Below are 20,048 nucleotides of genomic sequence, written 5' to 3'. Positions count from 1 at the left end.
CGACTTCTGCCGTGTGCCATGACTGCGCTTGCCCCTCTCCCCCCTCAGATAACGGCCCGCATTGCTCCCAGTGCTTATGAACATCGCCCTGCGATCGCACCCAGCGAGCGCGGCACAGCTGCGCTGTCTGCAGCGCGCACAGCCCTGGCCAGCGCGGGGCAGGGCAAGGGCAGGGCTGCGCGGACAGGGACCCCAGGGCCGGCCGCCGCCCGCCTCGGCCGCAGCCCTCAGCAGCCCCGCGGCGGGGCCGGCGCAGGCCCGCCCGCCCTCACCTGCCCGAGGCGGGGCTCCCGCGGTGGGCAGGGCCGGCCGGAGCCGCTGGCCCCGGGCCCCGCCGCTGGCTCATGCGCAGCGGCCGGGGATGGCTGCGGCGATGGCGCCGCGGGTGCTGCCGCTGCCCAGGCAGCACTCCTTCAACCCGCCCACCGTCCCCAACCCCTTCGTGCACCCGGGCCGCCTCAGCGCCGGCGACAAGCTGCGGGTAAGGCTGGAGCGCGGGCGGGAAAGGCCGCCGGGGCCGGGCCGGGCTGCCCGGGGCTGGGATGCGAACGGGAGGGCGGCGGCGGGGCGGGCACGGCACCCCCGGGCACGGCACAGCCCGGGCGCGGCTCTGAACCGGCGCTACGTGCCGCGCCCCGAGCCTCCGCGGGGCTGTCAGCAGTGCCGGGTGGGGGGCACTGGTCGCTTTCGAGCCCTCCGTGGCAGGGCAGAGCGTGGTGTGAGCGATCGAGGTTTGAAAGTGCCGCCGGCAGCCGGGGCTGCGGGGCCCGGCCTGCCCAGCACCGCCCGTGCCCAGCGCCGCGCCCGCAGGAGAGCGCAGCAGCCCCGACTCTGTTCCACATCTACAGCTCCTGGCTTTGCCGGGAACTGGCTTCTAGTGAGAACATTTCCTTCCCCTGTACGGCATAGGTTGCTTCCTGATGTAATCCAGAGAGCAGATACACGAAGAAGTTATGTAAACGGTCAAAGATGCAAAGGGTGATCAGCATAAAAAAGTCACTGTTTTTTGAAATTAAGTTCTTCAGCCTTTCACAGTCCACAAGCTGCATGCTTGCTCAACGCACAAACAGACGCTTATTGACTTCAAACTCAAAACTTTTAACACAAGATTTAAAACAAAAGCTTGCATTTTTAAGTTACTGTTACCATTTTAGCCATAATAATATATCCTGCTTTTTTCCTTCAGGAGAAAGGCTTGGATACGAGATACATTCCATACAAAACTCCGTAATGCACCTGGAATGAAAAGCACCCATCTGGGTCAGGGCCTGGTGCTAGTGAGCTGAGGAGCAAAACACACACAAGAGTTGTAAAGCAAAAACACACACAAGAGAGAACCTTTTTTTGTATTGTGGTTTCTGTTCTGTTCTTTTCCCACTATGGTCATAAGGTCTAGGATACTTCCTACTGATTGCTTTGTCCTGTAAACCTCTGCTCCTCTCTCGCTCAGCACTGCCAGTCAGACCTGCTGGGAATCAAGGCCTTACCAGACAGTGTTACTATAGACTTCAGAAAAGGGAAGTTTCCCTTCTCTTTCCATTCATGTCAAGTGTAGTGTTTCTCCATTCTTGCATGTTAAAGTATTGTCTTGTTATGTCCCCCCATTCTGTATTATTCCTTTAACATACACCAATACAAACATATGATTTCAAAACCCTCTTTGGGAGTCCACAGCACGATTTACATATGTTGGGGACCTGGAATGTAAAGGCTGCTGTGTGCCTGATGAATGGAGCTTGTAACTGAGACAGGGTAGCTGTTTGCATTTCATTCAGCTTTAAATATAGAAACATCCAGACTGAAAAGTGGAATGAGAAGATTTTACAGTTTCTTGCCAGTCCTTGCTAATAGTTTACAAGCCAATGAGATTTTTGTCATTCTTTCTAATGTGCAAAGCAATGATCAGTTGTGCTGTACTAAACATCTTCATGTGCCAAACAAGATTTTAAAACAGTTGTCAAATACTTCTGGTTTCCATCCTCTAATTGAAGTTGGCTGCAATTCATTGTTGAGATTTTTTCCTGGGGCTTAGTTTTAGTTCTTTTGTTCCTGATTGCTCACTTGCTGTCCTGCAAGAGCACCTGCAAGTGCAAAGCACAAATTCTAGTTAAGTCATTACTGGATTCCAGCTTATTCAGAAGAGACGTTCAGTGGACTTCTGCAGTGGTTAACTATGTAATAGCACAACCAGCATGCTAAAAGCGGTACTTTAAACCCCGTGCTTGGAAGCAAGCAGCTGGACTGCCTGGCAGAGCCTTGACATCCTCTGGATGCTCATGGAACACAGTCTTGCCCTGTGTCCTGCTGTGGGGGACAGTCCATCTGATCACATCTTCAGATGTCAAAGTATTTCAGTGGGAGTTGGGCTTCATTCCGGTCCCCAGCCTGCTCTGCTGCTGCTTCCTGGGTAATTTGACAGCAGCTGTACAGAATTTCTAATGGAATTCTGTGGCTTTCTGATAGACCTGCTTTTCCACTTTCCAGGTTCGTGCCATCAGTGGAAGTATAATCCCATCTATTGATCAAGGGTCTGTCAGCAATGGGAGCGGGGCCTGGACTGCCAGGACTACTGCAGTGACAGGATATGCAGTTATTGCAGACACAATTAGCAGAAAGTACACAGGTGATTCAGTACATGGGAAAAAATTCTTTGGATGACTCAGAATAATTCTATCTTTGTGATTACTGTACAGAAACTGGAATGGCTTTGATCCTACTCAGTAGTTACAACTGTATTTTCTTCTGTATGTTTTTCTCCTATACTTTTCCTTTTCTAGTCTATCTTGACCTTTCTCTTTTCTGTCCTCTTACCCTACTCTGCTGCTGATGGAGCAGAAACCAACTCTGCCTCATTACAGTCACCTAGGAAGCCAATAGCTTGCATCAGCAAATCAGTACCACCTGTGCATCTGCCTAAAATAGATTAATGAATTTATTAAAGTTTTGAAGAAGGAATTCTTTTGCTTTTGCTAGTGCATCCTTTATTTTTCATTATAGGTCACTACATATATACTTTTTTTTCATAAAGAAAAACATTATTTTAAGTCAAACCACACTGATTTATGTTTACGCTGCCCATTTTGGATAACTGAATGCAGCTGAAATGTTGAACTGGACTACAGATTCTAGTAAAAGAAAATGCACATCGAGGAAAAAAAAAACCCACATCTGATTTTCGGAGACAAGCAAGGAGTCTTTGTTGGTTTATCTTCCTGCCTGACTTTTCCAGATTTGCAACAACTGGCACCAGAGTGAGTGGGAGGAACAGATCTCTAGGGTCAAACCTGTCATGCTCATTTCTGTGATCAAGAGCAGTTGCCTGTTGTCCATAGTTATGGTTAAAATTCCATAGCTAGTTATACAAAACTGTTACATAAAAGAAAGAGCTAGTCAGACCTAAGTGTTCAGATCTCTCCTGGAAACATGTTGTATGGCAGTGCTTGCAGAACATAAACATCAACACAGTGTACCTGCTTATCACGCGTACCTTAATTTACTCTGTGTATCCACTCTCATGTTTGGTCTTTTGTCACTGTGCCTGTGGTAACACAGAAGCGAGTCCTGAAGTCCCCAAATTCATCTTAATCCTCGTCAGTGTCAGAGGGTTTAGAGCCAGATGGCAGAGCCTCTCCTGAATATTGACAGGAGGAGGGTGGGAGGGCATTACATGAAGATGGAAGGGATTTGGTGAGGAGGGAAAGGAAAATTAGAAGCAACTGACTCTGTCAAAAGACTGGATGAAGTATACACTAAGATGCTTATTTTCAAATATACTACACTTGTTCCTTCTTAAAGAGAAGAGGTAAATTAAAATCCACTGTGATGTTAATAATCACAGCTCAAGGAAGCTGCAAATTATTTTGTAAAACTGACTTCCAAAAAAGCGTTGCTTTTTCTGTACAGTAACAGGCCACTGTTAAAGAGCTGACCAGAAAGGTTGATTTTGAGAGAGGAACACTTGCTCAATTTTAGATTTTCTTTAAAAACAGTAAAGTATAAAACGTAGTAAGCTCACAAGTAGATGTTAAACTCACTTAACTCTCCTTCAGCAACTTCTCCTGTATGCCTGAACTGGTGGAGCTGTCAGTCTGTGACCAATGACACACTCTCAGATAAGTTTCAAGGGACTTTAAGAAACAGCTCAAATAAATTTTTAAAAATCACTATTACAGTTCTTTTGCGGTGTGTTTTGTTCTGTGCATAGGTTTACACACAAACTGATCCTCATCAGTGAGTGGCAGCTGAGCTGGATTAGTGCCAAAGGGAATTGAACTCTTTACTAGTTTTCCAGGAATGCTGGGCTCTGACCTGCTCACACAGCTCACCTGCCTCCCAGCCCTGGCCTTGCTCAATCTGCACAGTGCTTGTTGCACCATAAAGGCCAGCCTTCAGGATACAGTTTCTAACCTAATGTGCTGGAGTAAAGCAATTAAGAATTTCTTCCTGCCTTGCCCTGTGCAGAGCTGCCTGTGGTACAACATTGGGCCAATACACCTGTTTCCTGGAGCTGTGCATGAAACTATGCAAGCTAAAGATTCCTTTGGGAGGGCTGGGGATGATGTTTGAGGATTATTTGCAACTAGGGCAACTAAAACCTTGGTTTTGCTTAAGTCCCAACTAGGGGAAGTAGTTGTGTTGTGTGTGCACGGCTCCCTGAAGCAGTAGTGAGGATCACTTGTAGCAATATTGTGACTCAACATAAGATTTGTCATTTGAAAGGGCAAGAGTACAATTAGTCATCTTTATGATCCCACTTGACTTCTAGATAGACAGCTAGTGATAGAAAGCTCTGTAGTGGAGATTTGTGTCAGCTAGGCAGACTCATCTGAGCTGGTTGTGTGCTGCAGACCGGGACCAAATATAGACTGGAGCTGGAAAACTTGGTTTACCCTCTGTGTCTGGCTACATCCAAGTCAAAAACTTAAATACTCTGATATTCCAGTTCTACCTGAAATGGGAACTCAAAAGTGAAAATGAAATACCGTGAATGACTTCCCGTAAGAGCACTGGAGTCATTAAAGCTTTCCTTACTAAATCACAAAGCAATAATGGTAGTACTTTAAAATCCTTGTAAAGTAGCTACAGATAGCAGTGTCATTTCTGTTGATGCCATTTCTTAAGATTTTTCACCTCTGTTTTTCCAGTCTGTGCTCCAGGGGATTATTTTGCTTCCCCTCCGTGCCATATGCATCACATTTATTTTACTGCTAGCTTGGCTGGTCGCATCAATTGCAACTTCCTGGCAGCCTGGAAGAGGATTTCAGCCACTGGAAGGATGGAGGAGGTAAAAAAGTGACGAATATTTGTGAAAACTAAGCTTTTTTTTTTTTCCTAATAACACAAAGCTAGGGTCTAAAGCCTTTTTTTCCTTTCACTCCTGTTTGTGATTGAAGAGGATTCCTCAGTTTTACCCATTTATATGAAGCAATTTTTTAATGAGTGTATTTTAGAATAGTGGAGCTTTATAAATAGGTAGATTTTCAGTTGTCTTGAGGCTAAAAAAAAATTTGTATTAAAATATTTGTAGACTATCTGTAAGCCAGGACTTACTTCAGTAATAATACTAACAGGAATATTTGAGAAAATAAATTCATTAAGCAAGTATTTTGTAACATGACATAGGCTGAGCTCCTGTGTAACGTTTGTCATTTCTGCTATGCTATGATTCTATGACAAAATTAGCTTTGAAAGCTCTCTCAGCTGCATTGCCCTTGAAGTGGTATTCCCCAGCTGCTTCTGTGGGTTCTGCGTTTCAGTTGCTCACTTCTGACCTCAAAGTACTGAAGTTCCCTTCTAGCCACTGCACTGCAGCAGGAGGAGGAGGAGACACAGGAGGTGAATTCTAAGAGCAAAAGGTTACAGAGAGTCCCATGAAAGGAACATGTCCCCTACTGTGGGAAAATGTTCCAATAAGGCAGCATTGTCATTTAATCTTTATTGTTTAAAACTGATAGTAAAAGAACAGTATCAGTTACCTAAATTCTTACAGAAAGGACACTAAATCTGCGAATTACTCCCCTCACAACAGTGTTATGCTACAATGCCATAAAATACAGCATGAGAAATGGTGTACCTGGCAGGAGGGTTTCACAAGGTGGTGTACATTGCCTTATCTTTCATCAGGACAAGGTGATGTCCCCTTCCCCACTTCCCCTTTACCCATACATTCTCCTGGTGAGTAGTATTGCTTCCCTGTGTGGGACACCAGTGCTGGTTAGAACTAGGAAATCTGTTAGGGGATTTTCTTTTAAAGTAAAAATAAATCCTGACTGTAAACTGGATGATATTTTTGTGGTTTTGTTTCCAAGGAGGATGATCCAGACAACCCTCTCCGGCCTGACTCGTACCGCATACTTTGTGATGGGATTCCAAGTTAAAGTGAAAGGGAAAGTAGCGAGCCTACCAGAAGCCCCAATCTTTGTCGCAGCTCCTCATTCAAGCTTTTTTGATGCCATTATTTGTGCCCTAACTGGAATGCCATCAATAGTGTCTAGAGCAGAGAATTTGTCAACTCCAGTATTTGGCAGTAAGTATTTATAAAAAACAATTTAAAAGTTACAAGTCAACAACTTGACATGGGGCCAAAAAATTTACCTCCTGAAGTAATTCAAGGGCAGACTTTTAACCTCCATAGGTTCCAAAGATACTGACAAATTATTTCCAGTGAAATCCCTATGACACATTACCTTTCTGAATTGGTAAAAATGCCTAGAAATTATGCTGTTTCTTTTCAGGTATGAAATATAATATCATTTTAAACTTGTTTTGTACTGAAAGCATGTTTTGCAGCTACTCAGGCTGGAAGCTTTCTCTTTAATTCTCCCAGCAATAGCTGTTCCACTGCTGTCTTTTAACAGTATGGCCCACAAATGTGAGTGAAGGTTATTTCAAAACAGACCCAAACTACAGTAGTCTGGAAAACACCACATTTATAAGATTAACCTTGCAGGCACTGTTACGGATTTTTTTAATGGGAGCAAGACCAGGAAGGAATAAAAGAGGAGTTACTCAAAAAGGAAATGCAGGGAATGGAAAAGATCAGATGAGTCATGCTTCTGTTATTTTCTCCTCCTTTTGGCACAAAAGAATCCCTGTTTGCATTATTGCTGGAATCAGCTGTAGACTTTCTGCTGGCCATACAGTAACCCCAAAATAAATACAGTAGACAACACAGCAAAGTGTCTTTGTAGAAAAGAAATGAACAGAGAATATATTGATTTTAGCTTAAAAGCACAGGATTGGGACAGAGAAGATAATTCTTGGCCAGGTTTCCTATCACAAAGGCCCACACATTCTGATGCAGACTTCTGATTAAATGAGGAGGTTTTTTTTCTGTAATTTACATAGAAGCTGTGCATGCTTTGTAACTGAAAAGGGATGGCTAAAACTACATTTTGGGTGCAGTCTGTATGAGTTAGGCTTGAGCAGACACAGTCAGGTCACTTTCATAGAATTGTGGGGAAATGCTTAGTGACAAATAACAGCAATATTATTAGAATGTTGGGTGAATTTTGCATGCTTATATCTACTGTAAAGCTCCTCAGCTGCCAGGCTGGGTATGTCTTCTGTGTCTTACTTCCCATTTTGCAGAAAGAGGAGAATAATAACACTCTTATTAATTTAGTTTGAAAGTTGTTTGTGTGCAGTCTGTCTGTTAGTATATGAATAATAAGTTTTTGCTACAAGGAAGCCTTCAACCCACGTGTTTTCTAAGCACTAGTATAAGACAATTTTTTTTAAATCTGTTTCACAGCAATTTTAAGTTCCCTTCAGCCTGTAGCAGTTTCTCGTCAAGACCCTGATTCACGGAAGAACACGGTTGCTGAGATAACCAGGCGGGCATTATCAAGAGGCCAGTGGCCACAGGTAATAAATACACTACTTAATTCTCTTCTATCATGTATTCCTAGTCCCTGTTCATTGTGCATCACAGTATCACAAGTGCCCAGCTGGATAGGATTCTTAAAATGTACAGAAATAAAGTCAGCTCTCAGGTATATTACTGGGTTAAGAAAGGAAGAGGCTGGTGCCCAGAAGGAGTTTTGTTGTGACAAATGGATCAGTTAAAATCCAGCCAGTACCAATTCCTGTTGCAAATGCAGATGCTCTTGACTTTCTGTTTTTCCTTTTCAAGTCTTAACATGCTGTTTTCAGTGTAGCAGATGAATTGCATTGGTATGTGTGGATCAGTATTCTGAAGCTAGACTATATAGCTGTGCTCACACCAGGTAGGGGATGAGCAGTTGATGAGATGGGTAACTCAGATTGTCCAAGATCCAGTACAAACAGTACTTTAGCTCAACACATCAGTTTCTTACAAAGAGTATAGCTGAGGTGAGGCTTGGTTCTCTCTTTAGGTTAATAATGCACTAAAGCCAAGATTTTCTTCACAGTGTTTCTTTCCCATGGTCATTCCTCAGCAGCAAGCTGCTGTTCTGCTTCCAGGTTGTGGATGGCTTTCCATCTGGAAGAGCTAATGGGGCAGGGGCTGATCAGGAGGGAGGAAAGTGTTGAGGCAGCAGCTCTGCTGCTTATATGAAAAGCAGAGGGCTGGGATGCAAATCCACATCCTTTGGAAGAAGGAAGGCTGGGAGTAGTTGTGCAGCTACTGACATCTCATTTGGCAGGGCCTTTCTGCTTTCTTCTTGGTGCATTGACTCTGGTCTCACACTGCCTTCACATACTACAAATACGATGTCATTGCCATGGTGCTGGACAAATCCAGTCAGTGATACACGACCTTTCTCCAAACATCTTCTGTGCAGATTAGTGTATAAACTCATGCTTTGTGTTTTGAATTACTTCTTGACTTGTTTTCTTGGGGGTTAGTTTACTTAAAAACAGTAAGTGACTGGTTGAGTAGCTGGAGTTACAAGGTCTCTTTAGTCATAGTTGGATACCCCCTAAACGACTAGAAAAGTTAACTTTTCTTTCACTTTTGGTCCACTGAGTGGCTTTTGAGGAAAATTAAGTGGAAAGTGAAGATACTGGACTTCAGTAGCAGGTACCTCTGTGACAGTTAGACCTGCTGTTTACTGCTCTACTTTCTGAACAGTCTCTAGAAACAGAGACCATTCAAGCAGGGAAGACAAACACTTGCCATTTTTTTGTAATGGCATTATTTACACATCATACATTTTTACTTCGTAAGTACATTACTAAAAGCTTTTTTAACATTTAGGCCACTTTAATTTGACTCATAAGTGCATTTTTGTAAGCTGCTGTAAATAATATTAGAGCCTCCATTATTTTTTAAAATTTGTCAGTTAAACATGCACATGCCAATTTTTTTTTAATACTGGGTTTACAGACTACACTGATGCTTATGATTTGCTGAATTGTTATGGGTGAATGCCCTGGTAGACCTAATCTCTGCTAAAAGCAGCATGGGGAGGAAAGGGAAATGGGCTCCTGCACCACTGCTGCACTTGGGATGAAACCTAGATATGTATTGTGGCATAAATAGATTATGAGTCAAGTAATCTGGGAATCTCAAGACTGAGTCAGCAGTACAGCTGAGGGTGTCACTGGGTGATTCCTAGTCCTGTGCCCTGGCCACACTTTCCGATTACAGGATATGTAGGGGCGGTCTGGCTGTAACTTGCTGTGTGCAGCTGCTTCTGTAATACCCTTGAACAGTCCCTGTCCCTTGGGTGTGACCTACTGAGGCCTCTTTGGCAGCTAGCCTTGACCCTTCATTCAGACTGAAGTGGGAGCACACACCTTTAACACTTGATCCAGACCATATTTTGTGCTGGGGTGTTTTTAGAATGCTGCTTATGATGGTGTAGTGATATGAGAAATACAGAGCTTTCTTGTATTCCATAAGGGGCTGGATTCAGTGTGTCACATTGCAGTGTACAATGCACTTAATGTACTGTCAGACACGAATTCAGAAACCTTCTGGGTGTTGGTGTGTCTGAGTCACTGACGTTCAGAGGCTGCTGTGGTGTGTAAATGCCTTCAGAGCTCTGCCTCACAGCACATGCCTTCTCTGCCTTTTGCTCTGCTAATCAAGCTGTGATCTCATCACAGCTGGCATCTCACTGATAGGAGCTCCGTCTGTAAATGCCCAAGTACCTCATGCACTTCCTTTCAGCCCAGGCTCTTATATTTATACACCCAGCAGCTCAGTAAGGAACTGCTGTCAGAGGAACAATTTTATTATTACCAACAATAAAATTACAAGTGAAACATTTTTGTATCATATTTCTGAGCTGATAAAGGCCTTTCCCCAGAGCTCTTTTCTTAGAAAGCATTGGTTTCCAAATCAAGATGGACCAGGTTAATAATATTGTGAGCATCCTTCATTAATATGTTTGTTTCCTTCAGAAATGGTAATGATATTCTTGTAATACAGTACAGCAGGTCACAGAGCTTGCATAATGTCAGCTTGTGCATAACAGATACTAGAGTATAATCCTTTTATGAAATATATGTGTGTGTATATATATTTCTCTCTCTTTAAATCCAAGATACTGATTTTCCCAGAAGGCACCTGCACAAACCGATCTTGCCTGATCACATTTAAACAAGGTGAGAGATTTTGTCCCATTGTTGTTGGAAAATAATATGTGATGTTAATTTGATAGTTGTAGTAAGGACTGTACTTGTGAAGGTACATCATCCACAACAGCGCTGTAGTCATCACTTACATTATTAAAGTTTCAGTGGCACTAAACCCACTCTTTTATATTAGTCAGCTTACTTCTCTGGCTTGTGCTATTGTGTTGGATGCAAAATATCTACGATGTATATGGTTGGTTAGTTGGGGGATTTTCTGGGTACAGTTTTCATCTAATTTATTTACTCAGAAACTCAACGGTGATTATTATGAGATGAATGTATGAACTTACTCACATGATGTTCTTTTATCTCAGCTAACAGTTGGGCTGTCTTAGATTCCTCTAAATTATGCCATGCAAGACTTAGAAACCAAGTTACGAAATGTCTTTGCATAGTGCTTAGGAAGCCAGGACAACAAATCGTTTTTCACACAGAAGCATAATTCATTGCATGGCTGATCATTAGATTGTTGTGCTGTCCTTCAGTTAAGAAAGGAGAACATGACTTTAACTGTTTTACAGTATCTTGGGTAGAAAAGTTACAAAACCACTACTACATGCTCAGATCCATATCACTTGTGATGATCAGAACACAGAGTGAATCAGGAAATGCTCAACAGCCCTGTGAGCATCTCATCCTTTGAAATTAATGCCTATCAGTGGGGAGATAATGCACAGAAAATGAATTTCAACAGTCCAGGAATCTTAGGCAGCTTTCTCCTTGAAATGGAGCCAAACCCTCTTCTGTTGTGACATCTTGCTAGTTGTGCTGCTGATCTAAAATAAAAAACCAAAAACCCAACCTACAATATACATAAAATCCAAACCGAATAACAAACAAAAAACTGAAGAAGAGCACTTCTCATTCTCCTTGCATTTTTAAAAATGTCTCCTTCCAGGTACCATGTCTGAAATAAATCACTTAAAGCTCCCAATTGCTGTATTAAGCTTAGTTGTAACAATCAGTTCTAATTTGTGGCTGCAGGCGCCTTTGTTCCACAAGTCCCTGTCCAACCTGTGTTACTCCGATACCCCAACAAACTGGTAAGCAGAACATTCTTCTCTGACTCACTAATAATACAGAAGGCAAAAGTCTGACTTAAGTGGTACCCACAATAAATACTTTGCATTGTCACTGAAGAGTATATTGTCCTGAGCTTTAGCATTGAAGAGCTCCTGGAAGCAGCCAAGCTTCCCAAGTGTTACCGTGGTGTAGTTGCTATTCTGACAGTGAAAAAATTACTGCTGGACTTCTTGGCTAAAGAGGGGAGACAGGAAAGTATTGCAGCGGAAGTTGGAAACTTCCTGCAGTGCCATGGAGCCTGTACTTTGAAGTCTGAAATGGACCCAACTTCCCTGTTAGTCATCATTTTTGGTTAACCTCAAGACAGTCTTACTGCAAAGGGACTTGCAGAGTTTCTGAACAGAGGCAAAGCTGAGCCATGCAGTACATCCAACACCCCTCCTCAGGAGGGCAGCTTTGCAGATGTTCTTTTCATGCAGCATTCCTTGTGCGGCTCCACTTTACTCCACGTGTAAGGCTGGGACCTTTTCAACTTTTTTTAAATTATCTGGTCATTCAGCAAATCCAGGAAAGACCAAACTTTCACTTCCTAATGTTTTGTTAGGATTAAAAATATGGTTGCTATTGTTGTTATTTGCAAAGACTCCTTTGTATAATCCTTTTACAAATGAATTTCAAAAATTAACCACTCAAGGGGATTGGTATCGCATTTCACTAATAAGATTTAAGGATCTGCCAGTACACACTGTAAAAATAATGTATAAGAAGTAATAAATACAGAGTGAGAAAAAAAAATTAAAAAAAAAAAATCAAAGAAAAAGCAGGATAAATTATGCAGAAATGTCCTTAGGAAGTAAATGAGACATATTTATGGGAATGCCTCTCTAAAGGGATGGGTAAGGCTCACTGAAAAAGTCTTACTAATTTTTCTTTTCCCTACTTCTGTTGTTTAGATCAGAGTGAATGATTTACAATATCTAACTAACTATAAATGTTATTCCCAATTGTTTATAAAAGTCTGCCATGCTTACTTCCAAATTTTTAAGGCAAGGAATCCTATCTGCCTTAACACCTTTATTTATTTTCACTACAGGACTATAAAAACATCATCCACTTTTACTGAACTTGTGCCTGTTTTACATTGTAACTTATCTGCTCGCTAACTTTCATCTGGTTTTGTCATACATTTCTGTGTTTTATTTTTTCCTTAGGATACTGTAACCTGGACATGGCAGGGCTATTCATTGTAAGTTTCTTAATCCTACTGAAAATTACATACAGAAATTTTTCCCCTGTTGCTAAACAGTCTGCCAAACAGATTCCACTAAGCCAAGACACATGTTCTTCTAGATGTGTTTTTATGAGAGGGAAATACCTGGGGATAATGCTGTCATGCAGTAGATTTCATATCTGTATGGCTAGAGAAAGGGTTAGCAAAGGAAAGTATTATTTCCAGTTCTGCCACTCTTTTTTTTTTTTTTCCCCCTCCTGTTCGTACATTGCACTAGACCAGAGGAAAGAAAAGTATTAAAAAGCCTTCATAACTGCACTGAAAATACGTCAGGAAAATACTTTTCAAACATTCATTAAAATGTGCACATTCAGAATCCATATACCACATTTTCATGTGGAATATGTAGTGTACCTAAGTACAGTAGTTCCAATTTACTAACATTTATAAGGTAGCTAATTTTGAAACATCTGGACTAGTGGAGCAGATCATAAACACCTTCTAAACTATCATTATAAATATATATATAAAATCCTAACATCTGCACACTTAGACAGTGGACATGATGAAAATGTCCATTTCAGTTTCCCAAGATTTTTTGCTGTTAGTACTACTGCTGTTACATTTATCAGCATACTGGGACTAAGGAACATTGCAAATTCAGTACATACTACAGATTTCCTCTATGGAGGATTTATACTGGAATATTAAAATAGAGCTATATCTTCAGTTATGATAGATGGATAGGAATTGGCAAAGAAAGAAATGAAATCAGAGGTATTCCCATGGGAGGGAGGAGGCTGCCCATTCACTCAGAATGGAGAAAAGCTCTAAGCCTGGTGGCTGGATGGTGAAGGCTTAAATCAAAACCTGTGAGCAGGTGAAAGCAACTGCTTAGCAAAATCATGAGGAGAGAAGGGATGGATGGAGAAGAATCTAGAGATTCTTAACAGAACTAACTGGAACCAGGAGAATATACCCTGCACAAACATGCAGATCACAAAATGCAGAACTGTCTCACTCTTTGTAAACCTTCCGGGACATTGTGGCCAGGACGGGACAGTACCAGTCTCCTTCTCGGAAACCTCCTGACACAGTTTCTGCTTTTACTTACTGCTTCTGTCTTACTTTTGTGCCTTGCTGGGAGGAGTACCAAATGTTATGTGTTAGAAAATCAAGCATTAAGAGTGGACTTGTGCAGAAGATAGACAGGATCCCATAGGTTCTCTTGCCTTTTCCCTTTCCTTTTTTATTTTGTCCAAAACAAGACCAAGAAAGACTGCCTGAAGGTTTTCTACTATAATATACTTGATATAAAGATCAATGTGCATTACTGCTTAAAAATTATGGTGAAAAGAACAAGTCAGAAGTAGAAGTGACTGTGCTTAACCTCTTTAGCAGTTTCTTCCTCCCCCTAGCTTATCTGTTGATCGTAAAATTTGTGACTTTTTTAAAAAGCACTGATGGTCCTGACCATACTGACACTTCATTAACACATCTAAGTAAATGCTACTGTAATTTGCAAAATGACTAGCAAATACTAACAAATCCAGTTCTGCATAAGGAAATTACTGGTCCTATTTTGTAGCTGAGGGAATAACAGATCAAGTAAAGCTACTTCTCAGAATCAAAGCTCTTAAAGTTTAAAATCCAGTATCCATGGACCTCTTCAAAGAGAGGGAGACATTTTAGTGGACAAAGAGCTGTACAGAGTTGTTAATGTGCATGAGAGCAGACAAGTTGCCTGTGAGCAAGCAGCAGCTATATGCAGAAGCCCTGTAGAAAAAAATGTGAAAAGCAACTTTTTGGGGAACTTCACTGCAAGGTACTTAAAAACCTTGCCTAATATTGGCTTTGGTTTTTTGTGCTTTAAAAAATTTCATCTACCATGGAAATACTTTTGTTTTAAATAAGTAAAACTTACTTTTCTTCCTCTTTGCCTGCAGTAAAGAGCTGTGCATAATGACACTGTGTCAGATCATCACAAGAGTAGAAGTTGAGGTAAGAATTGGAAATATTTTTGTACTAAGATTCAGCAACCAGGGAATTTCTGCTTTAATATAAATGCATTATTCACATTATTAGTCACTTTTAGTGAACAATAAACAAATGTCTCAGAAACAAGAACAAGAATCACAGTGAGTAATAGATTTAATTTGTTGTCCACATGTATGTATCATTCTGATGAGTTTCTAAAAGACAGCTGTAAGAAATGTCTTTATTCTTAAAGCATTATAGAATGACTGTTAATTATCACCACATGAATTCTACAGATGTTAAATCTAAGAATTAGAATACATTCTGTTAAAGGTAACATAACATCATCTTTTTCCCACCTCCCCATTTCTCTGATTCCTTAAAGGAACCTTCTCTTCCTCACCATCTTGCCACACTGGACTCTCATAGATTTCTACAACTAAGAGTTCATTCAAGTACTTGTGCTAAGCCTCATATAAGGAACCAGTTCCCGTGCCCATTAAAATCCACTGCACAGCACAGAGACAGATGAACGACAACTGAAACAACATCCACACTTCTTAATGTGAGCACCCACACTCTTAACTGCTCCCTGTCAAAGAGGCAGCGTTCAAAACACATTCCTTACCAGACAACAAAGGATTGTCAGTGTGGACTAAGTTGGTTTAGGAACCTGAGGAAGGGGAGAAAATGACACGTTTTGCTGTTTATTTGCAAAACATAGAATGTAGCAAACTTGTCCAAAGCTTTGTGAATACAAGCAAGTGTTGTTACTGCTAACAATTGGCAACGTAGTCTGTGTTGTGGAACAATGAAATTCATTTTAAGGGAGCATCCTGTTACTGTATAGCGCATGCATTAGACACATATTTGTAGAAGGTGTAATCAAGAGATATTTCTCCTAATAATTTTCTTCAGAAGGGCATAGCTATATGATTTATATACCTGGGAGCAAGAAACAGTTAATGTAGCCCTTCCAGTAGAAGGAAGAGCTTCGTTTTCCCCTACCTCAGAGCTGAACTCAGACTTCTCTGTTAGAAAATAAAGTTCATGTTCCAAGAGATGAAACTGAAACACGAAAAAATTTGCAGTTTTCACAGCAGCATGTGTCCTCAAAATGAAACTAATTTCTTAGCTTCAGTGCTAAAGCCTTTCAGTTTCTAAAAAGAGAAGGGGCAGGTTTTCTTGGGGAAGGAGGGAATACAACTACTCCTCTTAGAAGTGGACATTCTGTTGCTGTCCCATCCTGTGAGCAAGTAGCCTCTCCACTCCCATCAGTCTTGCACTGTCTCTACCCACTGTGCAGAAGCAGTGATGGGCTCCAGGGCTGTAAGTCCGTGTCCAGTCCAGCTCTAACACACTGGGATATTGAACATGAAACTGAACCTGGCAGTGAGTTTTAGGGCTGCAAAAGATACAGCATTTGGCAAATTCTGTAAGAAGACAGACTAGGTCACAAGCAGATCAGAGAAATATTTTTGCTGCTGAAAGAGGTGAGAAGAATTTTTCTTACAGGATTAAATTTGACTGGGAAGGTGTACTTGCAGATAAGCAGCTGAGGGTATGAGATCATGCTGCCAGTGCAGGAGGTCAAGAAACCAAATTCTTGCTCCTTAGCTGTTGTTTCTGGCAAACAGGTTTTATGAGTAATTGTAGGGGGGTGTTTTGAAGGGGATGAAGGTGGTGTTTAAGCTGCCAGGAATTTACTTTGCTCTGTGAACAAGACCTCAGCCACAAGTGAAGTAATGACCACTTTCAAGACCATAACCATGTTTGCATAGATAAACCTGGAGTTACGACTTCATCTCACCCAGTGACAACAGAGTTTTCTGTGTCTGTACTGTGTGCCTGTGCTTTCTCAGTTTAAGAGTTACGTGACTTCTGAAGAGGAGTTGGAATAACCAGGACCCTATTTCAGACCTTGAACAAAGCTGGCAACTGCTTGCAGAAGGAATGAAATCTCAAATATTCCTATGAACAGCTGGACTCCCCCTGTCCTTACAGGGGAGACAACTTTTAATTATAAACATAAAATTGTTATGGTTATTTGACAGATAACCAATTCCATAAACTCACTGGTTTTAGTCATGAAGAGAAAGCATTCCTTAAAAACAAACTTTAAAAGACTGTTCAGGATGAACTGTGCTTATATGGGACAGTTATCACTATAATAATGCATCCACCAGCAACTGCAGTATAACTAAAGCAACATACTGACACATAATTATCAACTGTCTTCCAATGAACCATGAGCAGCAGCTTATTTTGAAATTGTTGTATTCTAGGAAATAAGGGGAGGTTGCAGAGCAGCAGAACTCAGATAAGTGATAACCATAGCTGAGAAAAGGCACAGTAAACAGGGCTGTGAGCAAATACTGTAGACTGAAGTAGAAAGAGCAAAGCACTCCTCCACACACACTACTTTGCAAACAGATGCTGGTTCATGCCACAATTGTTCATCTAGAGGCTATTTTAGTGAAAAGGTACTTCCAGCTTCTTACATATTAATATTGAATAAATCCTCAGTAGTAAACATGTTGCCATTTAGATATCTGGGGTATTTCCTCGGTGTGGGAGGAGAGGGGGTTGTTGGGATTTTTTACCTTCTGCTTGGGAGTTCCAAAATTTTACAGTATTGTATCCAGTTAGTATGCTACTTACAACTCAGAACTATGATTCCTTAATGTTTTTATCATGGAGGAAAAATGTACAGGAAACTTAGCAGTCACATGCTGACAGATACAGTTAACAGGTTCAAGGTAGGACTGCAGTGCGTATTTAAAAACATTAAAACTCTTACATACACTAGTCCAATATGTAACATCACTTATAAAGTATCTTTGAAAAGAAGTGTGCAGTATTTCAAACTCACATTCTTACCAGTGCAGCATTTAATCTTCTAACTAATTATGCATTTATTATACTTTCCTTCTTTGGGGGGTTGATTTTTCATATTAAAGAAGCTTCTACCAATCCTTAAGAGGTAGTTTTGCAGTAAATCTTACTTGTGTGGGGAGGGCAGAAGAGCCAGAGCAGTTTCTAAAGCGGCTGAGACCTCTAGCGCCCAGTCCCTTCATTGCATGGCTGATGTTTTTCTCCTGTTTTTCCCAACTCAAACAAAAATAAAGAAGTTGCTCATGTTCCTAATGACGTGGTAACTGTTGAATTGATTGGATAACTCATCCCTTTCAGTTTCTGCCTGTTCATGTTCCTACTGAGGAAGAAAAGAATGATCCAATACTTTTTGCTAACAGAGTCCGACAAACCATGGCAAAGTAAGTAATCAATCATCAATAAAACCTTTGATAACTGTTCTTTTATATCCAGCAATTCCACATATAGCCTAGCCATAAAATACAATTTAGTGAAGTCCCAGGTATTATATATAGGAATTGCTCTAGATTTTCACTAAGAGGTGTCAAACTCCTATACTAGATTACCCTGATTGTTTTGACACAGAGCATAAAGAAGGTTGTCTTACACTGGAATATAGTATGTTCAGTTCATAGAAAACTGGAATAAACTGATCTCTTCTTGCTTGGCAAGGCTAAGTGGGTGGTGGTTTGTTCTCCAGCATAACTGGGCTGCATTTACAAGATGGTAAATGCTAAAACCTTGTGATGCTGCCATAATGTAGTTCAGTTGTGTGGTTTCACAAAATGGTGTGTATTGCTTTGTCCTACTTGCAGCAGGGCAAGAGTGAATTACCATTCGTTTCACATATCAGAGAAGAGAAACAGTCAACAAAAAGTAATTTTCATATAAGAAATTGATTTTGCTTTTTCCTTAATTTTATTTCAGTGCTTTGAATGTGCCAGTCACTGATCACACTTTTGAAGATTGCAGACTGATGATTTCAGCAGGGCAGTTGACTTTACCCATGGAAGCTGGGCTGGTGGAGTTCACCAAAATTAGCAAGAAACTCAAGTAAGGGAAGTTTTACCTGTTGGTAGGGTAATTACTAAAGTGCTGCAGGTGTTGATGGCCATCTGCCAAAGGTTAAATAACCAGAAAACAGACTTGGCCTTGTATAATACAGTGTATTTATGCATAAAAATTACATAAAGTATAAGGAAATCAGAGATGAGGAAAATCCCAGTAAGGAGTAATCCCAAGTAATTTTTGTCACCAGTGTTGCAGGAGGAAAGATTGTTCTAATCTTTTATGAACTTATCTCACCAAAGGGTGAAAGAAGTAGAGCAGCACCTATTTTAAGGACTTGATGGTAATCTTGGTGCAAATTTAAATTGCTTTAGTGGTGAGGCACTGGCAGCTTGTGGCAGGAAGTAAAAAATCTTATTTCCAGCCTGAAACTTCAGCTGACTGTTCTTAGGTTTACTGTGTAGCCATGTGTCAGTAGTGATGTCAGCTTTTTCTGTCTGGATACAGTGGAATTTGAGGACTGAGCCATGCAATTATACAGTAACTCCATCAAATAACCTGGCATGGCTGTGGTGAAATCTGGATGTGTGTACTAAATCTTGACTTATTATTTATGTGCTGTATATCCATTTATAGAACTCCATCTGGAATAGTTACCTGGCAATCCTAATTATTCTTACAGAGGTGCAATGGTGTGTTTCTGCAGAGATCAGACACTTCTGAGGCTCTAGCAGTACTGCTGTTTGGGTAGAGAGTTTGCTAATAGAGCTGAGACCTGCTCCCTCTGTCAAGGAAATACTTACCCTAATGCATGATGCAGCAAAATATTGCTACACCTGAATTTATGGTAATAAAAAGCTCTCTGCTGGAGTAGCCTAGTAACTGGACAGACAGTTCTAGGTTTGGGAAGTTACTCTATGGAAGTTTGACATACCCAAGCATAGAACTGCCTGCTTTTGATATTAATAACCAGAGGAGAGCAGTCCTTAATTGCTGATTTAAAGTAAAATATCTGGTCTGAAGTAAAGCATTAGAAATGCTGTACCCACATGCCCTGTTTGGCAGTTTTCATCTTTGAACACTGTAATAACGCCTACTGAAATTCCATGTGTCCGAGAACTGCTGTATAGAAATATCTCCTCTCCCTCATGTTTGCATAGCCTAAAATGGAATCATATCAGAGAGCAGTTGGATACTTTTGCTGCTATTGCAAGTGCTTCCAAAGGGGGAAGAATTGGAATTGAGGAGTTTGCCGAGTACTTGAAGCTGCCTATTTCAGATGTCCTCAGAGAGCTGTTTCTACTTTTTGACAGGGTGAGTAGTTGGTTAACTGACTTTTTGACAATATTTTGTTAGAAATCACATCCCA

The 20,048-nt window shown here is 41.1% G+C and overlaps 1 protein-coding gene across 1 annotated transcript in view; it reads left to right on the top strand.

Moving 5' to 3' along the window:
* The first annotated feature begins 309 nt into the window (after positions 1-309).
* LPCAT2 (lysophosphatidylcholine acyltransferase 2) overlaps positions 310-20,048 on the top strand; it is a 29,975-nt gene continuing 10,236 nt past the window's right edge. Inside the window, exons 1-11 of the mRNA XM_032121831.1 lie at positions 310-481; positions 5,145-5,284; positions 6,309-6,526; positions 7,754-7,866; positions 10,476-10,536; positions 11,551-11,609; positions 12,801-12,835; positions 14,767-14,821; positions 17,990-18,072; positions 18,599-18,724; positions 19,840-19,993. Of these exons, the coding sequence (XP_031977722.1) occupies positions 362-481; positions 5,145-5,284; positions 6,309-6,526; positions 7,754-7,866; positions 10,476-10,536; positions 11,551-11,609; positions 12,801-12,835; positions 14,767-14,821; positions 17,990-18,072; positions 18,599-18,724; positions 19,840-19,993 (1,164 nt within the window). The 5' untranslated portion in view covers positions 310-361. The remainder of the gene's footprint in view (positions 482-5,144; positions 5,285-6,308; positions 6,527-7,753; positions 7,867-10,475; positions 10,537-11,550; positions 11,610-12,800; positions 12,836-14,766; positions 14,822-17,989; positions 18,073-18,598; positions 18,725-19,839; positions 19,994-20,048) is intronic.

The sequence above is a fragment of the Corvus moneduloides genome, chromosome 12 (genome assembly GCF_009650955.1).
Source record: "Corvus moneduloides isolate bCorMon1 chromosome 12, bCorMon1.pri, whole genome shotgun sequence".
Classification (NCBI taxonomy): domain Eukaryota; kingdom Metazoa; phylum Chordata; class Aves; order Passeriformes; family Corvidae; genus Corvus; species Corvus moneduloides.
This window is presented reverse-complemented; position numbering and strand designations above follow the sequence as displayed.